This window comes from Seriola lalandi, unplaced genomic scaffold (assembly GCF_002814215.2).
Source record: "Seriola lalandi dorsalis isolate HSWRI2012SDOR001 ecotype SW California unplaced genomic scaffold, Sedor1 jcf7180002053927, whole genome shotgun sequence".
In the NCBI taxonomy this organism is placed as follows: Eukaryota; Metazoa; Chordata; class Actinopteri; order Carangiformes; family Carangidae; genus Seriola; species Seriola lalandi.
The window spans coordinates 152606-174339 of NW_019524480.1; the positions used below are offsets into that span (position 1 = coordinate 152606).

At 39.7% G+C, this 21734-nt stretch overlaps 1 protein-coding gene across 10 annotated transcripts; it reads left to right on the forward strand.

Annotated features, from left to right (window-relative positions):
* The first annotated feature begins 1765 nt into the window (after positions 1 to 1765).
* On the forward strand, positions 1766 to 21535 carry picalmb (phosphatidylinositol binding clathrin assembly protein b). 10 transcript variants are annotated; one of them, XM_023402291.2, is made up of 23 exons: positions 1766 to 2545; positions 7748 to 7890; positions 8028 to 8103; positions 8220 to 8322; positions 9153 to 9246; positions 9425 to 9536; positions 9656 to 9762; positions 9868 to 9909; positions 11052 to 11137; positions 11282 to 11405; positions 11532 to 11659; positions 12121 to 12221; positions 12395 to 12547; positions 12981 to 13064; positions 14348 to 14440; positions 14661 to 14771; positions 16427 to 16543; positions 16643 to 16673; positions 16776 to 16875; positions 17067 to 17126; positions 18440 to 18544; positions 18942 to 19047; positions 20092 to 21535. In XM_023402291.2, the coding sequence occupies exons 1-22, from the start codon at positions 2416 to 2418 to the stop codon at positions 19032 to 19034; spliced, it is 2193 nt and encodes a 730-aa protein (XP_023258059.1). In that variant the 5' UTR covers positions 1766 to 2415; the 3' UTR covers positions 19035 to 19047; positions 20092 to 21535. The 10 variants fall into 10 exon arrangements, 9 of the variants coding, with proteins under 9 accessions (XP_023258059.1, XP_023258058.1, XP_087029066.1 ...); XR_015437010.1 differs by having other exon boundaries at positions 1767 to 2545; positions 11526 to 11659; positions 18846 to 19047; XM_023402290.2 differs by having other exon boundaries at positions 1767 to 2545; positions 11526 to 11659.
* The last annotated feature ends 199 nt before the right edge of the window (positions 21536 to 21734 follow it).

Genomic DNA, 21734 nt, shown 5'->3' on the forward strand with positions numbered 1-21734 from the left:
TCAATAACCTTTATTTTATATTCAAAACAAAGAAAAAATCCATCTATTTTTGATATTTTAGACTGAATACATTATTGGAAAGAGTGAATGTGGAGTTTTATAGACTTATATTCATGAGAGGTCTCCATAAGTCCCCAGAACCTTTGAGTTTTATAAAAACAAAGCAGCTTGGACTTGCTGAAGTGCATCTACATAAAATCCATGGTGAATTGACATTTTTCATATGTGATGTCTGAAGTACAATCAAGTTGTCTTCTGTGAGCAAAGCTTTACTGAAATAAAAACACATTTGAATAACACAGGAAAATTCATCACTTCTTTGTGCCTCCTTTGGATTAGAGTTCACTCTCCAAATGTCTCTATGAGAGAATCATATGTATACAGGCGTTTTATCTTGGATTTGTATCTTTCATAACTATTTTTTCTTATTCATATTTTTAACAATATTCATGTGTCACATCACAAAGTTTGAAAAAAAAACAACAAAAAAAACACATAGTCTCAGAACTCAATGCACTGTAATACACTGTGTCAGCCTTTATTTTAAATAACCTTTGGACATTTTTCTGTGTCAGGGTGAATTTGTACTTTGAACACTGTCATACCAAAAGCATTTTCTCTAAGGAAACCAGGCGTTAAACATGTAAAATCTCTTGTTGATACTCAGTCTGAAGTTATATTAGCCTGACTGGAATAATAACTTACATTTTGGAAGGATACTGTATTATGGTAAAGGTTACTGCCAATATTTCTAAATATTATAGACTACTGTCCATAAGAAGTCTCAATTTACTGTAACCCCAGAACTTTCCAGTTAAAAAGCTCCTGACTGGTTAATCCAGTATTGACAGCTCAGATTAATTTAGGAAAATACACTCTATAAAAACAATATATCTTCATTCTTGGTCCATTGACTTGGTTTCTATTGTGCTTTCAGTCGTGTCATATCCCCTTCCTGGATAAATTGAGTTATTAAGTAAAATTATATGATATAATGACAGACAATGAGTTGGCATTTCAACAGATCCGTCTCCACGACAAATGAACAGACTCCATCTGGTGAAGAAGACTGTGAGATAATAGTTGAAAGCTTGGGGGAAAAGCTTGCAATATGTGGACCTTGAGTTGGCATTGTTCTGTCAAACTGAACTAGTTAAGGTCTTAAAAGTAGATTTGGATATAGATATAGGACCCCCTCTACAAATGACAAAAAGCCAAGAGACATGCAGTAAACCAGGAGGATTTGTTGCCCATGGGGGTCTTGGGACCTGGGGCAGTTGCCCACTTTACCTGGGTGGGAAACCAGACTTGGTCAGGGTGAATTTATCCTTTGAACACTGTCACACCAAAATATTTAAGGCTTTTGCTCTGAGGAAATTAGGCCATAAACATGTCAGAAATCTGGTTTATAGGTATTTATTTTTTTATTATAAAAATGTCATAATCTGCAAAGATCAACATTTATCTTTTGGACTGTATACATTTAGGAAAGACACAGTATCAAAAAAAAAAATTCAAGTTTCCCCTGAATAAATATGGCACTGACAATCAAGGCATCCAAAAAGTCTTGTTTGTTCTTCACTCTGTCAGGCCTGTGGCCTGTTGCTGCTTTTCCCTGTGCTCTTATCAGTGTCCACTCCTCAAACAACACAGGCTTCACCCTCACACGCAGGCCTCCCGTGATTTAGCATTTGTGAATTTTCTCCCTCCCAGCTGGACTGCGGTCAGTTGGTGTAGCTACACCTGCACCGCAGCGGGGCTTATAGGAAGTCAGCTGTGTACTATCTGATTCAGGGTCTGCAGAGCTGTATTTTGAGCCTTTTACACCTCGGAGTTAAGCAAAGCGAGGCCCGCCATTTCCCCACCTCAGTGCTCTTTTTCTTTCACAGCGAGCAGCGGCGGCAGCGGCAGGAGGAGAAGGAGAAGGAGGAAGAGGAAGAGGAAGAGGAAGAGGAGGTGGAGCGGCGGCGGCGGCGGCAGTAGCAGCGGCGGCGGCGACTGGAGGAGCGGCGGAGGCAGGCAGGAGAGGAGACGCAGGGATCCGGTGTGCCACATCGGGATGAGAGCGACACAGAGACCCGGGTCGGATGAGTCAGCGAGTGGACTTTGCATCCCTGAAATCTGAATGCATTTGGACGGAAGCGAGCGGCGCAACAAGAAAGAAACAAATTAACATTTTTTGATTGTTGTTGTTAGATTCCGCTTCTCTTTATTCCGCCCTCCTCTGGTCCGCGTCTGCCATAGCCTAGGTTTGATTTTTATTTCCACCAAGGTGGGAAAGAAAGGGGGGCTCCGGTAAGGTTGCGGAGGAGGTGGAGGTTTTATTTTATTTTTTATTTTGAAGCTCACATCCGAAGATAACCCGAGGCGAAGCTCACATTTTTTAAAGTCTTTTGTTGCATTGAGTGAGCGAAGATGTCGGGGCAGAGCATTACGGACAGGATAACTGCAGCCCAGCACAGTGTAACGGGATCCGCCGTGTCGAAAACTGTTTGCAAGGCCACCACTCACGAAATAATGGGCCCGAAAAAGAAACATTTGGATTGTGAGTATCTCTAAACAGCACACGAGTTTTCAAGTGATATCACGGCAGGCTCCCTCTCAGTGAAATGCCGCTAAACGGGCTGAGTTATGGCGATGGTGGAGCTACAGGCCTCAAAGCCTCAGGATAGGCTATATGCTACTGCTGGTTCATGTCAGGGAGATTATATTGTTTTAACATCGAGGACAGGCCTTGTTGACATAGTGCTGTACATAATTAGGAAGGTTTTGAAGCTGTAGCAGCCTTTATGAATGCTTATATAAAATGTAATGTTTATTTTTTGCCCTTAGTTGCTGCCAAACTAGCTTGTCTAGCTGTCTGGTTTTGTCCAATCCGCTGTCTTGTCTTTCTGTTTCTCATATTTATTTACCCACTGACTTACAGCTTCAGTGTTTAGTCCACGTAGCAGCAAGTCGGGAATATGTATTTGACAGGTAAGCTTTAAAAGCCAGTGTTAGCAGGTGGGCCCCTGCACTTACAGGCCCTGAATCAACATTTACAGGAATGCTTGCAATCCAATTTCATCTCCCATCTTGGTGGTGCACCTGCAGCCGGACAAGTGTCTGTCTCAGCTCAGTTCCTGCACTGGAGTGAAGTGATTGAGTAATCTGATACCTGCTGCTGTTTCTCCTGGTGGGGTCATGATGCTTCAGGACACAATGTATTGGCAAAAAAATAGTTAGTTAGTTAGTGGGTGCGGAGTGCTCAGGGCATGACAACAGGCTGCTACATCTACACCCAGACATAAGCGTTAGAGCTTAAATCCATGTCTGATGCACTCATAGTCAGAGGAGTCAGTGTCTGTCTGTACTCAGAGATGCAGAGGTAGATTTTCTACATATCGATCTGCACTTGGAGATGCCTGATGGCAGCAATGAAAGTGGTTTTATATGAAGGCCCTGCATCATCAAAAGAGTTCAGTAGCATTCCAGGAAAAAGGTGGATACGGTGTCCTCAGGCTCCAGACCCGTGAACATGGTCTGTGAGATGAATTATAGCAAAAATATGGATTTCTTAACTGGTTAATTTTGGTTCATTGCGTTGAATGTTTTTGGCCTGATGTTATAGTTGCAGGCTTCGCACCTGTTGTGCCACTCTGGTGACTCCCCCGAGGCGAGATGAGTGGAAGTTGGCAGAGTGACACCCCGTTGGCTCATCACCATTCAGCCAGGAATCCAACGTGACTGAGGTGTCTCAGTGCACACAGAACAGACAGCCTACAAGCTCATAGATAATCACATGGTGTCCTCTTGCTTTATGTTGAAACATAAGGGAGGCTTTTCCCGGTTTGAGTGACAGCCAGGAGGAGGAAGACTCAGCAGCAAGTTTGTATTATAAGTTTAGATGGATTCTTTTTGATGGGCTTAATGTTTCCCCAGCATTATCTCCTTGTCTCAGTTCAGATACAGTAGGAACAATTATTTTTGTATTATTTAGTATATTTTTGGGGGGATTATCTGCATTTTATTAGAGAGATGACAATACTGGAAATGAAGAGCGGCAGATGGGGAACGACAACGAGGGTGCCCCAATTTCATAGAAAGAATCAGGGCAGTGGCCAAAGATCTTTCATTATCGATCAATCATCCGATAATTTTTTTTAATGAATGATTTAGTTTATTAAATGCCCACAGACTAAGGTGACGTCTTCAAAGGCTTCTGCCCAACTAACAGTCCGAAACCCAAAGATACTCACTTTATTATTGTATATGACTAAAAAGCATCAAATCATTACATTTGAAAAGCTGGAAACGGCAAATATTTGAATTTTGTGCTTTAAAAAATGACTGAAACAATTATTCAATTATCAAAATGTTTACCAATTAATCCTCTGTCGATCGACTAATCATTGCAGTTCTAGAAAAGGTTTTCTGTTTACTAGCAAATTGCAAATGCATGAAGGCCATAGTGAAAGTGGTATTATGAAGGCACTGCCTCATCATTAGAGTTCAGTAATGATCCAGGAAAAAGATGGATACTGAATCAGTGTATAATGTTCCAGGCTCCAGACACGTCATGATACTTTGTGGAAGAAACGTTTCAAGAAATCAAATGTCTTCACCTGTGATTGTGGATATTTGTGGTGAATATTTTTGGACACGGACACAGAAAAAATTCTAATAAGAGACATGGATCACATTAATGAAAATGATCAATAATTTGGTGAAAAATGCGACATTCTCGCATCCAAGAAGCTGTAAAAAGGGAATGTTTGGCATTTTTACTTGAAAAGTTACATAGATGACTAATCGATTATCAAAATAGTTGCTGAATCAACATTCTGTTGTTTGATCAATTGACTAAGTGTATTACTTATTGATACTAGTGCCAATATCATACCAGGGCAGTTTTTATACCAAAACAATACTTAACTCGTTAACTTACTTTGAGAAATACATAAACACATTTTATAAATGAAACCATGTCCTTAAGTGTTAAAGTTGGTCTGAATACAAGCAGTCATACAAAAATTGGCCTAAAAATTAGCAAATTTCGGCAACATTTTTGAGTCCAATGAACTATGAAAAATTAAGCAAACAAGATTATGAAACTGATGTCAGCTTTTGGCTCTTGACAGTTTTTGATAATCAGTCACTTTTGCTGCTGGGTGATAAATCGATGTTGTAAATAGAGCCCGACTGTTATTTGATTTTTTTGGGCCGATACCGTTATCAGGGCGTTTAAAAAGTTCCGATATCAGCCGATCAACTTTAAGCAGAGTGACAGTATTTCTCAGTTGTCTCTAAATTTAGTTTTTGACATTTATTTGACATGTGTGAAGAGCTTTGTATTATCTATGTATTACATCATATGAAACACAGTTCATTACTTTGGTTTGGATATCAGAAAAAATCAGAATGTATTCTTAACTGAAAATATATTATCAAATACTCTTAAAGATGTCTTGAATTAAGTCACTGTGATTTGATCATTTCAGGCAAGAGAGTTTTAAAACAGACGTACTCATACTTTAGTCATTTACACACACAAAAATAATCTAAAACAACAAACATGACAATGTTAGAAAGAGCTGAAATATACAAGGATTAATGGCAGTGGCCAGTCCATAGCTTTCCAACAATATCCAATACTGCAATGGCTCATATCATGTCAAACAATATCTAAAAAAGAAAAAGAAAAATGTTGTAATTGATAATTTAGCAACATAACCCATTGTCATGGCTGTTACATTAATTCATTTGTGTCTTATGACTTGATTCAATAAGAAATCAAGAACGTCACCCAGTATGAATATTTAGCAATATGACAGTGCTGTCAGTTCATCCTCCTCCCCCATATTCCTCCTCCTCCTCCTCCTCATCCTCCTCCTCCTCCTCCCTGATCGTGTCCTCTCCATCGTCGTCTTCTCTGGGCAGCTCAGCCACCCATGCTTGCTGCTGCTGCTTCTCTGGAAGGTTATCCTGTCCTACTTAGAGTCCCCCTGCCTTTTGAAAAAGTCAAATATAGGACAGAAAGAGAGGCCCAATTTACCCCGTCAGTCTGATCAGTGCTGTGAATGGTGGGGTCATTAGCACTGATGGGCTCGGCTTCTTTGACAAACATCATTCAACCAGCACATGGATGTAAGATGAGCATATGAGCAGAGGAAGTGGGACAGAGCATGTGTGGCTAACATCTCAATGCTCTGCACCTTATGTCAGTCTGTTGCAAGGATGTTATGCTGCAAATTATGAATTACAATGAAGAGTTTCAGTTTCGACTGCTGCTGCTGAGATCCCTGTTTGCTTTGGCTCTATAAGATGGTGATTTTATTTATTATGTTTTTATCTAGAAAACATCCTAATTAAACATCCTGTTGCCCCATTTTACTCAGTGTTATAGAGTATTTTGAATAGAATAATAGCATTGTCATACCTCCAGTTATTTAGTGTACAGGCCTAGTAAGGATTCCATTGAGGATTATTTTCATTATCAATTAATGTGTCGATTCATTTTGTTTTATTTAGTTGATTACTTTGTAGCCATTGGACATTTGGACAATAAAATATATAGAAAAGTGGGGGGGGGGGAGGCCATCCATAGCCAGAACCATCAAAATATTTTGACTAAATAAGATATAGAAATGTGTTTTTTTTTTGTTGTTTTTTTTTTTTATACTTTTGAAATACCAACAGTCCAACAGATATTTAGTTTACAATTGTATAAAACAAAGAACAACAACAAATACTAGCATTTGAATAGCAAGTCTTTGGCATATGTGGTATAAATTTTCCGCTAAACAGATTATGATGACGTATGTTGTTTTTTGGAGAAATGTGATGTTCTTTAGATGGATATTCTTTCTTTTTTTTTTTTTTTTTTTTTTTTTTTTTTTTTATAAAGCATTTGAAACTGTTTTTCATTCAGCATCCACTTAAATATAGTAATGAATAGTCATCTGTGGATATGTTGACGCTGCTTACAGGTTAACAAACTGCACAGAAGCATGAGTCACATCAGAGACTGTATTTCTTCCAAACACTAGTAGTAGGCAGCAGCAGGTGTTTGTCTGCTCACCACCTCAACATGAGGCCTGTTTGACAATAAATTCGCAGTACATGGGGTTATCTATGACTAACTCTGTCCTTATGGATGAAAAGCATTTACTAAAAGTTTAAAAAATGTTTGTTGGCATTGAAAATACATCAGAAAAATCATCTTACCGTGTCAGTAAATCAGAAAGCAGCACAGTCTGACACTCATGAATGGACAACGCTGTGTTGTTAATTTAATCAGATATCATGATGATGCAGCTTTCAAGCTACAGTGTATCACATCTGTATTTAGGGCCACATTAATGATTATTTTCTTTGTTGATTAACTTGCAGGTTATTTTCTCGACTGATGGTTTAACCGTTTGGTTTATAAAATGTCAGAAAAAAGTACAAAATGTCCATCATGATTTCCCTGATCCTAAGGTGATGAATGGATGGATGGATGGAAGGCTTGGAAGCAGGACATTTTTCAATTATCTTAATAGTTGCTGATTCATTTTCTGTCAATCGAATTTTTTCTTCAGACACATTGTTTTTGTAGCTTTGATATTTAAAGCAGCTTGTTTAATATTGGTGACCCTGTATTGCAGCCTTCGCTAATTACACATCACCACATAGCACCATATTATTATTTAGATTATTACAAATCCACTGCCTGATGATGATCAGCTGAACCTCGTGGTCTCATGAACTTATCTTCCTGTTTCAGATTTGATCCACTGCACCAACGAGATGAACGTCAACATTCCCCAACTGGCGGACTCGCTGTTTGAGAGGACCACCAACACCAGCTGGGTGGTTGTGTTTAAGTCACTCATCACCACACACCACCTCATGGTCTATGGCAACGAGGTGAGAAGCTTCAGCAAAGTGGTTTAACCATATCAGAAATTACAAAAGAGTTGGATAACCTCACCGCAGATTACGAATGTATTATTAATTAACACCTTGTTTTCGTTGTGTTTTTTTTTTTTTTCTCCCTCTTGCAGCGTTTTGTCCAGTACTTGGCTTCAAGGAATACACTTTTCAACCTCAGTAATTTTTTGGACAAAAGTGGGTTACAAGGTAACAGTTGGGTTTGTGGCTGTTGTTGAATTCACTTCTAAGCCTTTATGAATTCATACACAATTTAAAAAAGAAATGATTTTTCATAAGTTCCTACTATCAATTTTTTTCCGCAGGTTATGACATGTCCACATTTATCAGGAGGTATAGTCGATACCTGAATGAGAAAGCTGTTTCATACAGACAGGTTGCCTTTGACTTCACTAAAGTGAAACGCGGGTAAGGACAAACAGTGTTTTGATTCTACAAAATTAAAATTGTAAATATGTATTTTCTATATTTATATATGTGAAAAAGAAAGACTTATGTTATTTCTCAAATTCTTATGATTAATAAATGAATAATTTAGTCTGAAAAATGGCATAGGTTAATGAAAATAGCCATCACTATTCCCCAGAGCTCAAAATAAAGTCTTTAAATAACTTGATTTTTAACTACTGTCCCAAAAAACTGAAAATACATCAAATCCTCACATAAAGAAATGAACCAATTATGTGACTATCAAAGTTTTTTAAACCCTACTTTCTATATATATATATATATATATATATATATATATACACACACACACACACACACACACACACACACACACACACACACACGTATGTATGTATATACACACTTTTTTTCAAATTTTGATAAGATAATCATTTTTGCCATTTTATGCTTAAATGCCAAACCTTTGCTGGTTCCAGCTCCACACCTGTGAGGATTTAATGATTTACTTTGTCAGACATGATAGGACACTCAGTATCTTAGGGACTTTGGACTGCTGGTCGGACACAACAAGACATTTGAAGACCTGACCTTGGGCTGTGGGAAATTAAGAAGGCTTATTTTTCCCAATTTTACAAAGACGACAATTAATCAGGAGAATAATTGGCAGATGAATCGGTAATGAAAATAATTGTTAGTTGCAGCCCTACAATCAGTGTAAACCAAGAGTGACTTTGTTATCATGTGTTAAGAGCTTCACTGTTTGCTTTCCCGTCTTCCCTCCCTCCTCTGTGCCCTCCCCTGCTTCAACTCCCCATGTGTCCACAAAGAGTGGACGGTGTAATGAGGACCATGAATACAGAGAAGCTACTCAAGACTATCCCCATTATTCAGAACCAGATGGACGCTCTTCTCGATTTCAATGTGAGTTTAAGGTGAAGCCTCCTGCAGCTCGTGTGTGCAGATTGTGCCGAGTTCGCTGCAAACAAAGTCAGATGCATTACCTGAGTCCACGTATAGTAGCGCTGTGTTTTTTTGTATGGCAACAAATCACTTTGGAGAAGCTTCGAGATAAATGTCTTGGCTGATTGCTTTCCCTCAGGTCAATGCCAACGAGCTGACTAATGGAGTCATCAATGCAGCCTTCATGCTCCTCTTCAAAGACTCCATCCGGCTTTTTGCTGCTTACAATGAAGGCATCATCAACCTGCTTGGTAAGACCTTCAAGGATCACTTTCAGTTTCTACCTTCTCTGTGTCCTTGGTTAATTTTGTCCCAATATTTTGTGGTTTTCCATTGGAAATTAAATCTTTTTATATTTGACACCAAACAGAGAAATACTTTGACATGAAGAAGACTCAGTGTAAAGAAGGTTTGGACATTTACAAGAAGTTTCTCACCCGAATGACTCGGATATCAGAGTTCCTCAAAGTAGCAGAGGTAACTTACACTAAATATTTGTCTTTCTTTTTCCACATATGCCACTGTGAGTGAGTGAACTGTGTGCTGGGTTTAACTGGGTTTCCTGGGGTTTCCGTCTTACAGCAGGTGGGAATCGATCGAGGCGACATTCCAGACCTTTCACAGGTAAGCAGAGCCATCTGAAAACACAGGATTTCTGCTCTCAATAGGAAGTCTTTCCTTGCTTTCTTTCTCTTACTTCCAACTCTAACTGCTCTTTTTTCCATCAGTGTTGTCTTTGTCCAACGACAGTATAGTACATCCAACACAGATGTTCTTTAAAACAAGACGCATTGCATGATTTCCTTCTCGAGCGCATGTTCGCCAGAGGAGGTGGTCTCTTCTTCTCCTGTTTTGTTTCTTCTTCCTCTTCTTATCCTTACCTTCTTCTTCTTCTTCTTCTTCTTCTTCTTCTTCTTCTTCTTCTTCTTCGCCTTCTTTTTACAGTAAATAAAGGTGTAAAGTCCACACTAAGTTTTACAATGGCAAGCCCCTGAGTAAATGTGCACAGTGACAGTTACATGTGTCCTAATTTAAAAGAAGCTGCACATGCTGTTGTGCTGTGGGGACCGATTTTACATCGATGTTTTTAACCCCCGATCTAAATTGCGTTCCCCTCTGACTGTCACCACCTTTATATTCTGTATTTTCCCCTTATCTTTCCACTTTAGTTCACAGTTTGTGTAAGTACTATCATTTCACTCTTCTATGTCCGTGACTTGCCTCAGTGTTGTCTTTTTGCATGCCTCTGCTCTGACTCTGTCTCCTACATCGTGGTGAAAAACAGTTGAAGGAAAAAACTCTCGCTGTGGTAAAATACTGTTCACTTTGGTCTCATTATTGAGGTGTAAATCCAGTGTAGCTCATCTTACTGTAAAAATGGCTTCCCCGTTGTGCTTAGACACGACCAATTCAACAACGCCCGGGTTGTTGAAAGTGCCGTGGTGCAGTACGTCATCCCACACAGATGTTACTCTCATCCAAAGTAGCTTTTGGGCTGGAATGCAGTCATCGATCAGTGGTGGGTAACTAATAGCCCAAAGCTTGTAGTTCACCTTTTGTGGAGCAAAATTAAACCTCCCGATCAAAGGTGTAAATTGGCTGTCTACATACTCCCTAGATTGAATGGTGTGGTGTATCTCATGGTGTGTAGTGTTTTCTGCTCTATCGTGGTTGCCCACCACTGTCCATTATGGTCTTGATGTCCATATAGACTACACTCCCTGTGACTCAGGAACTTGCTGACTGTGTGTTTTCTATCACGGCAGGCTCCCAGTAGCCTTCTCGAAGCTCTGGAGCAGCACTTGGCCTCTTTAGAGGGCAAGAAGGTCAAAGACTCCACTGCAGCCAGCAGGTACAATAATCCTCCCATCACTCTCATCTTTTCCTTTCAGTCTCAGAGTCTGCTTTTATTTCCGTCCATATTGCTGCAAGATTATGAAGCGTTATTAGATCAGCAAAAGCTGCATCTAGTGTGAATTTGTGTTTTTCCCTGCAGGGCCAGCACTCTGTCAAATGCAGTCTCATCGCTGGCCAGCACGGGGATGTCTTTCACTAAAGTGGATGAGCGGGAGAAGCAGGCAGCTCTCGAAGAGGAACAGGCCCGACTCAAAGCTCTGAAGGTTCATAATTCTATTTGGGAAAAAAAACAAAAAAACTTTACACTACATATACATTGAATAAACATGTCTGCAGTTTCTTTGTTGCGTGTATATTTGAGCTGGAACTCCTGAATTATCCAGGAACAGAGGCTTAAGGAGCTCTCCAAGAGGCCCTCCTTCGCTACCACTGATACATCACCTATCTCCACCACCGGAGGCACGATCAGCACAGCACCAGCCATCGACCTCTTCTCCACACCCAGCTGCTCGAATGGGTACTGCCTGGATTTACTGTATATCACTTGTTTAGTTTAAAAAAAACACAGAAAAGACCGTTGAAGAATGCTCCTATAAGGCGTTTCCTTTTTTTAATATCGTCGTTTGTTTGACTGTTTCTTTACTCCCCTAAAATCCAGTTTTACACATTTATTTCCATTTAAGTTGCTTTAGTTGTCGTAGTTATTTTCATAATCTTTTAATTTGCCAATTATATACACTTTAAACCCAAAGATATTCATTTCACTAATCATAGCTGACATTATGACACCACATTTTAAGTTAAAAAAAATAAGCTGTGAAACGTTCTTTTGTAATAAGAGTGCCTGTAAAACACAAAGAATATATCAATACAAAGTGTATTTCACTCTTTCACAAAGGGTTTTCGGGCGTGTGCACAGAAAGGGGGTGCTTGTAAAGTGGTGAAAACTTATCTGTCTGTTGGTTTCCCTCCCTGCAGTGCGGTGAAGATGGAGAGTGACCTTTTTGACCTGCAGTCAACTTTCCAGCCCTCCATGCAATCGGGCTCAACGGGGCTTCCAGTGGCAACAGCGTGGGCAGGTAAGGACCTGCCTCTTCGACACCTCCAACCCAACTTCTGTGTTTTCTGGACTTGGGAGACCTGTTCTGCATGCTCTCCTTCTCTTGTTGTTGTCTGACTCTGATGCCCACCTCTTCCTCTCCACTCTCTTCTGTCTTCTTCTGTTCTGTCTCTCTTTCCTCTGCCTGCCTAGATCCTTTCACCTCTGCTGAAGCTGGAGATGATTCCATGCCAAACCTCAACCCTTTCCTCTCAAAACTCGTTGTCGATGCCACTCACTTACCTGTCGTGTCTTCAGACGGTGTTAGCTTTCCCTCTAGGACACCTGGTCATGAAATGTTTGGTGGTAATGACTCATTTTGTTTCTCCTCAAAAGTCCTGTCGCTCTTCTTCATTTCTCTGTAGTCGCGTATACGCATGATTAGTTTGCATGTTTCTGTGCTGCTGTAGTTTCAGTGTTGATTATCTGTCTGTGCAGATGTCTAAATTATCTTTGTTATGTCTCTCTGTAAAATGCACACCATTGCAGTTCATACCAAGCTCAAATTATGTTTTTTTTTTTTTTTTTTTATAGTGAAAGCAAACCTTATCCCCTCTTCTGTATTAAACTAGGACCCTCCATGTCCCACCGTAGCGGCCATACGCCCATGTTGCTTTACAGTTACCTTTCGTCGTCTCTTTTAATGAACAGTTTGGTGTTGTATTGTAATTCAAACATGCCGTAGAGCTTTAAGTATAAACCTGTTTTTCTTTTACCAACACTATTTTTGATTCTCCAGATCGTTACAATCCCTTTATTGACACAAACTCATCCGTTTCAACCAATTACAAACGCACAGTGCGGATAGAACACTCCATCTCAGGTACTATGATGGCTCACCATCTCAGCCTATGTTTCCTGAGCCCTGGCAAACATAGGATCCTGTGAAATACCCCCAGGGCCCCATTTTTTTGATATTTATGATAGCGATGTGGACATAAACTCATATTAAAGGAAAGGTTTGACATTTTAGGAAATGTGCGCATTGGCCTTCCTGCCAAGAGTTGGATGAGAAGATTGACGCCACTCCAGTGTCTGTATAGTAAATATGAAGCTGCAGCCAGAAGCCGGCTAGCTTAGCTTAGCATAAAGACTGGAAACCTTTGGTTCTGTCCAGAGGTAAAGAAAAAACTGCCTAACAGCACCTTGCCAATTCTGTACCATTCGGTACCATTACCCAGCAACCAGCACCAGTGTTTCTAGTATGCTAGCATTTTCTGTAGTATTGTCATACACCGGGCAGTAGTATTTTGTGGCCGACCATAATCGGGCTGGAACTGCCCAAGGGATTTTGCAACCGATGGACAACAGCAAAGTCGAGGCTTTGTTGTCCTCTTTTGTACAAATCACATGAAAGGTGATTGTCGCGCTTTTGACACCTCAGTGGATTAATTGGTTTAATTTTCCCAGGGCTTTGGCCTCGCTGTGGAAAATGCAAGTGTCAATGCAGTAGAGGAACTTTTACCCCAGGAAAAGTTCCTGGAACTTTTTCTGGAAAGGCAGCTTTTAGTGATTTTTTTTTTTTTTTCAGAAGTGCTTGTAGGTATATTTTTCTTTCATATTTGACAGAGCCAGACTATCTGCTTACCGCTGTTACCTGTTGCCATTTTTTTCATGCGACCAGTGTGACCCTTATTTATTTGGGGTTACAATGCAAAAGCCTCAACCAGGACAGCTCCAGCATAAACGTTGTACCTGGCTCTACTTGAAGCAACATTGTTTTAACGCAGGGCTGTTTTTGGTCTTAATGCCTCCTTTAGCTAGCTTCCTGTTTACTGTACAGAAAGGAGGTTTGGTATCAATTGGAAAGTAAGCAAAAAAGCATATTCCCCAAAATGTCAAACTAATTCCTTCAGTCACTGCCTCAGGGTTGCTATGATGCTCTGCACTGTTTTATCCTTCTACAACTCTTAAATTGTTTCAAACACTTAGTATTACACAACTACAAGAGTTTTGTTGTTGTTGTTGTTGTTGGCTGTCTTCTTCCTGCCTGTATTGCTGTCATTTCCCACCTGTCTCTCTGGCCTGGTCTTGAAATGTCTTCTCCTTTTGCTCTTTTTCTTTCTCTTCTTTGTCGTCCTCTTCTTGCTTCCTGTGGCGTGTCAGACTCCTTCTGTGGTCCAGTGTCCATTGCCCAGCACCTCCCACACCAGGCTCCCTTCCCCTCTGAGCCCTCTACTGTAGCAGGTCTATTCAGAGGTAGAGTACTGAAGAACATACAGCAGTAGATCAATGCTAGTTTTCTATTCTGTAGAGAAGCCTGTGGTATTCGGCAGAAGTATCCAGTGATTGATATATGGACACTGTACTTACACAGGCCACTGCAGAAACCAAAAGTCCAAGCAGTGGCTAGTTTTCAGTAATTTCATATTATGCAACTCTGTAACTGCATCTGTCATCTTTCTTACCTCTGATGAAGGATACTCAACACCACAGGGCCCTCCGCAACAGTCAGCAGGGGGACTCCAAGTGGACTTTGAGTCAGTTTTTGGAGCCAAAGCCACAGGCAGCAACAGCGTCAGTTCTGATGGTGAGGATTTCACATTCACACATAAGCAAACATGCCATACCTGTGCAATAAGTTTCTGTGTTTATTTATTTATTTATTTATTTTAGCAAGCCTTATTGTAATGTGCAGATGATGAATTAAAGGTTGTTCTTGCATGAAGCTGACCTCTGTGTTCGGCACGAAAGAAAATCAAATATAAGTCACTCAGCTGAAAAAAGGAGTCGTGTAGAAAACAAGACAAACGTGAAAGGTTTAAAGACAAGGAGGCAACAGTATCTAAAGGCCTTTTGTAGGATGGTTCACTGCGTTTTTTACCAGCTTTTGATGGATCACCTCTAGCTATGGTTGGCTGAAGCAATACCAGGGAAATCATGATAGCAGTAATTTGTTTCAGACAGCTGTGTCTGGTCCTGACATCAGATACAGCTGAAACACTTGCTACGACTCGACCCAATCTTGTAAGTCACCGGTGCAAGAACTGGCGGTTTTCTTCTCTGCGCTATTTTTACTACACTCTGTTAGTATCTGCAAGCAGCCCAAAAGTACAGAATACCACTATGTTCTTGTCTTTGACCAACACTGAGAGAAAATGAGAAACCAGAAAAAAATCTTGAAAAATTTACTTTAGAGATTAAATCAAAAAAAGCTTTTATTTTTTTTTTTGTTGCTGCATAGCAGTTAAATTTTCTCACCCCACTAAGAGAATTCTTTCTGATGTTAGTGACTTATAAAAGGTTTAGCTGTTTTGTAGGGCTGCAGCTAATGATTACTTTCATTATGGATTTATCTGCCAAGTACTTTCTGGATTTATTTATTCATTGTTTTGTTTATAAAATTGTAAAATATGCACGTCATAATTTCACACTGCCCAAGGCAGTGTGTTCAATGTAATTTGGCAACACTGCTGGTTTACCTGGAAGAAATGTCTTTATTTCACCAGTTTTTTTCACCGGTTCAATAGGGATTTTCACACAATGTGTAAAAAACACAGCTTACATACACTCTGCAAGAATTTCTTTATCAGTTATCCAATGAGAGCTAGACACGCAGAATGGCCAGCGTTCAGCCCAGAAGTTTCAAAATAAAATAAAAAAAAAATAAAATTATATATATATATATATAGTTTTTTTTTTTGTCACTGTCAAACTGCCATCACAAAAATAATATAATACCGAAGAATGTAATATAAAACATTGAGTATTTTAAACTGCTAATACAGTTAAAAGATAGTTAAACCAGTTAAACACTAAAAAAAGAGAGAGAATGCCTCTTTTGGCTTCCTAAAAAGGTAAATGTCACCCCCACTGGGTCTAAACTGACCTGATCAATTCCAATAAAAGAAAAATCCATCAGTGAATGTTGGGCCTCTAAAAGCGTCTGGCTACTGGGTGTTTTATGTCTCCTCTTTTGAGGAAGCTCCTGTGCTCAGTCATCCTGTCCTCCTAGTGAGTCATCATGGTGAGCACTCTTTTTCCCCAATATGTACTTTATTACATGGCCAGCTGATCGTGTTTTATATTATTATGAATATATATTATTATATATTATATATTTTTATATATTATATATGTTCTGTCAAACCAACAGTCCATCAGCGAATCCTTAGATATGTTATTCAGTTATGAAAATAGTTTGAGTCAGCCGACGAATCATAGTGGCTCTGTTTGTCTTGTCAGATATTACTGGGGGCATCCTGAAACCGACTCTTGCCGGCTCCAACCAGCCGTCCAGTCAGCAGCCAGAGAAGCTGGTGTCAGATGACCTTGACTCCTCCCTGGCTAACCTTGTCGGCAGTGAGTATGCTGCTTTGCTTTAAGCTGCACTAATTAAAGCAAATGTTTACAAAGGCACAAAACGACATCCAACTCTTCCTATTTGAATTTCCTTTATAGACCTTGGCATTGGAAACGGCACAATGAAAAAGTAAGTGGTGGATCGTCGCTCAGTTGTTACAGAAACAGCAGCAGCTCTGTGCTTTCAGGGCACATACAAGCTGGTGCTAACATCCACTGTCTTAATCTACAGTGACATCCACTGGAGCCAGCCGGGGGAGAAGAGAATGACCGGTGGCACCAACTGGCAGCCCAAGGCGGCGCCAACCACGACCTGGAACCCCGTCTCCATGGTGATACACACAGACCTTTCAGTGTAGTGCTCACGACAACCTGTTTCTGCTTCATCCTCGTCTTATTTTACTGCCAAATGACTGTGGTTGTTGTAATGTGATGCTCTTTTCTACACATTTGTTATACACACAGCTGTTATCAGGTCATTCGTGTTATAAATTCTCACTGGCCTGTTTGTGTGTCTCCTTAGCCGCCGTCAATCATGGCCTTCCCTGCCACCACACCCACAGGCATGATGGGATATGGAATGGTCAGTATTACAGCAAATACACAGAGTGTGCAGCTTTAGTAGCATTTAAGCTTCTGTTCACTCCTCCTTTGTTCTGAAGTCCAAAAATTAATCAGATATTTCATTACATTACATTTAATTATTTTCAAATAGTTCATATTTGGTTGAATTACCTTTTCCTGAGCTTTCAACCATTATTGCACAGTCTTCATCAGCAGACAGTTGTCATGGAGATGGAAATGTTGAAATGTGAACTTAGTAGCTGTTATGTTTTCACATCATTTTGTAACTCAGTTCTCTGATGAAGACCAGTATCATGTAGTTGAAAGCATAAGAGGAGGCTAATAAGAATTGGGATTTGTTTTGTCAAACTATATTCTCAAGGTCAAGAATGATCTTTCATGCTGATTTGAATTTGGCTCATATGGTGCTCATATGGTGCATGTTCCTAAGTTAATCTGGTGTGTGGGGTCTGTAGGGGCCCCAGCAAATTTTTGCCCCAGGGCCCCCTGGTAATTAATTAATGGCGGCCATGGTTCATGTTAAGTAAATGCCTTTTGTTTTTTACATGCTCCTTATCATTTAGAGAATTAATGAAATGTAGTTAAACTAGGTCAAGTGAGCTGTTGTTTTGCCATTATGAATATTCTCTCAGGTTTCATAAATAAAATGAACACTGGAGGATTTTCAATAGTTGTTATTTCGAGCATGCTCAGCTTATAAATATTTCATAGTAGTGGCAGGCACAAGGCTGTCTTTTATTATTTTTTTCTTTTGAAATTAAAATAAAAAACTTTTTTCATTTCCAGTAACAGAAACTGAAGTGATTATGTACCACTGTTGTTTTGCTGATCCACCCATGGTTAGAATAGTTACAAATGCCTAATTTTAGTTGAACAAAAGCCACTTGAGTTTGGTTCCCCCCAGTGGTCATACAAAAAATATTTTAAGATGCTAAATACTACACATATAGTAGTGCTTTTAAGCTTCAAAATGAATTAATTGACCTTGGAAACAGTAGTCTAGTCGAGTACAATCTCCCCTCAAGGTCAATTTAATAGCAGTTCTGGAGCTTTTCATCACAACACATTAGCTTCATCAGTAGATGGAGTTTGCACAATTGTCATGAAATTCCAACGTGGAAGCAAAATGAAGAAATTCCTCCACAACTGGGTAAACTGATGAAGATCATGTGATATAATTGAAAGCTCCAGAACAAGTACAAAATGAACCTGAAGGTGAAATTGCTTTGTCAATAGTAAATCTGTAAAGCAAACGACTGAACTACTGTATAACTGAAGCAACTTCTCTGATCTCTCTGCAACACGTTGCAGCCTCCACAAATGGGCTCCATGGGGATGATGAATCCGCCAACTATGATGTACACCCAGCCTGTGATGAGGCCACCCAACCCCTTTGGCTCTGTGTCTAGTGCTCAGGTGGGTGCGCGGCAGTCTGACTACTGCACCGAGCTGATGCACAATGAAGTCAGTATATATTTGCACAGTTATCAGGTTGAGTAAATAGGTGTATCCCTTGTGCTGTGACGTGTACCATAGTTAGTCACTGTGTAAGCCTTGTTGTCAGTGTGAACACTGCTGAAGATGATGACAGTTTTAACAATGGACCCTTCACTCTGTTGAGCTGAAAGGGACAAAACTGTGAATCATCTCCATCATTCTGACTCCCTGTTTTTCCCCAACATCTACTTTTTATTAACCCTTCTTTCATACATCACAGCTTCTCCAAACTAATTTCATCCCTCCTACAGTCTCTGTACTGACTCTCTGACTTCTCCTCTGGTCCTCCTACTTCCTGTATTTCTTCCTGAAATAGCCCTCCGCAGCCTCTAGTCCTTCCAGCCAGAGTCCTCTCCGAGCCCCTGGACAGGACCCGTTTGCACACCTCTCTCTCAAGGATTTCTTGTAGAGCATCTCTTTAGGTACAGCATGGTCTTTGCTTGCGGATGCACCTGCATGCGTTGCATGCCCAGTGCTAATGCCCTTTTGTTTCTTTTTATCTTTGCATACTTGATGTGTTATTCATCTGATTATGTGCTACATGTATCTTTCTTATTTATTCTGTTTAATCTTGGCCTTTGTTGCTTGGATTTCTTGCTGAATTTGATGGGTTGACCACATCTTTAACACATAGCCAGACTCATTCTGACCCTTTGTTCTTCCACTGTCATCACATATTGCTCAAACCTGTTTTTCTCTGAACGTTGTGGCCATTGCTGAATTTAACTAATTGACCGTTCGCTAAGCTCTGGCTCCCTAAGTTACTGTGTTAACTACCGGCTGAAATGATTTTATTACATATAGTTAATTAAGCTAATGTTACTTCCCTGAATTTATTTAATGTTTTCAGCTCATTAAGCTGTTTTAAGTATGCTGAGAGACTGAGGCTAAGGCCGACAAACACAAAGTCTCCATCCTGACCAATTGATTTATGTACAAGTCATGGAAATACATTTTTTAAAAAAACGTCTTTCTTCTTGTAAGAATGAAAATGTAAAATCATATTTCATTCTAACGTGATCCTGTTTGGCTGCTTAGCTTATACTTGTTAATATTTTCATGTTTTACTTTTAATATTATTATTAACTATTAACAGTTCCTGTTTGCTATGTACCATTGGGTGTAGTGACAATTATCAGTGAATTATCAGTGATTGAACTTTAATACCGAAGAAAACTAGTAAACGTGATGATTCTCAGGCAACTTCTGAAGTTATAAGGAACGCCTTTTTGGACTTATTAATTATGGACTATTTGGAATTGATATCAGAGATAATGATATCCTCAGAAAGTCAAAGTCTCACTGAGCCAAAAAAAAAAAAAAATGTATCATGTATGTCACATCTATAAGCTCTACATGGACAGTGCTGTTCTGAGGAGGGTTTTAGTGAACGGTCGGTTTACTTGACAATTACTTCCATTCACATTTTATCCTTTCGCTAACATTGTGTGTTGCCGTTCTTGCAGATGCAGTTCATGTAATTTGAAGAAAAGTGTCTCTCGGAAGATGAAGCACTTAGCAGCAAAGCTTTGTCCTCGTTGCAGTCTAACTCTTCAGAGAAACATTCACACACCCCCAAATACAGACATGTCAAGAACACAATGGTACAACGACTGTCAGAAACCATGGTAACTATGTCCAAATGACGTTTGGCGATAGCTCACACCCATTATTCTGTAACTTGTCCGAGACGTCGAGTGATGCTGCTGTCTAACCCCCTTAAGAGGATTCCTTATCCATTTTACAGTGTAATCTGTAAAGATAGTTTTGGGTGCTGAGAAACTTTGATGTTATGTATTTGGAAAATACTGTGGTTGGATATAAAGGCTTGATGTTCAGCAGTGAGGCGGTGGAAGAAAAAGGAGAGCAGTCCTTCCCTTTCTTGATCCGATCATCAGTCATCCATTCCCTACAGTTATTTAACTGTCACTAAGTAGTGATGCTAATGACGTTTACACCTGTTTAGTTTTTGTCTTTTTTACCGTGTTTACAGTAGACATTCCTTGTGTGTTGTTTGTATTTATTTATGATTATTGGTTTAAGATTGGGGAAAATAATAATGTAAAATCTACAGTACATTGAACACCTGTGGGAGTGCTTCAGCATTAAACAAGGATCTCTGACTATCATTGAGAGGTAGAGTTAAAAATAGCTGTTATATAAATTACACCTATTAAGCGGAATGATAGAGCACTAAATATTCTGAGTTTTGTGTTAAGAAATTTTTTTACTAGATGAAAGATTTCACAATCTCCATTGTACTTCAAGTGCAGGGGTTAGAGTATGAGTCAGTAAACAGTATATAGTCGATTCTGTGCCTAGGGTTTTTTGCAATGGATCAGTTTCCTGTCTTGTTGAGAAACACTTCATCCACGAATCTGAATCGTCGCACTGGGTGGTGGGCTCCATTTGCTTTAAGCTTGGCATGCCATTGACTCACTGACCGTATTCAAGGCTGCCGTTACTCTGAATGTGAAAGAGTTGTCTTCATGTTGCACACATCTTTCCACACTACAGTTCCTCAGTGGGAGTTGGGGGAGGGGGGGGGGGTTTATGAGAGGATGGAGTGTGTCTGCTTGCTGGTTAGCTAGTCGCTACGCTAATGGGAGAATGGGTCACAGAATTGATGTAAATTTAATTGTATAAAAGAACCAGAGGACCGGGTTGGAGTGGAGGAGCGCTGTTGATCGGCGCTCTGTGTATATAAAAACTGACTGTTCTTTGAGTGCAAAAGTGAAAGATGTATGAAATATGAAAGCAATTCAATCAAATTTGACTCTACCTAAGTTTGATTCAGGATACTCTCTGCGTTTGTCTCCGCAGATATTTTTCTTTATGTAATTAGAACGTGTAGCAGACAATGACTGAAGTCTTTTCTTTCTTTTACAAATAAAGAGCAGCTTCCACAAACTGTTGCATATGTTTTGTCACGGTGAATAATAATAACTTGTTGTTTAACTGGAGGCAAAGAGGCAGATTTAATACATAATGAAAACCTAAAAGATACACTTTTATAAAAATCTATTTTCTTGATTACTCAGTAAATCGTTAGGGCACCAGGAAATGGTTAAAAATGCCAATCACAATTATCTACAGTCCTTGTTTTCCC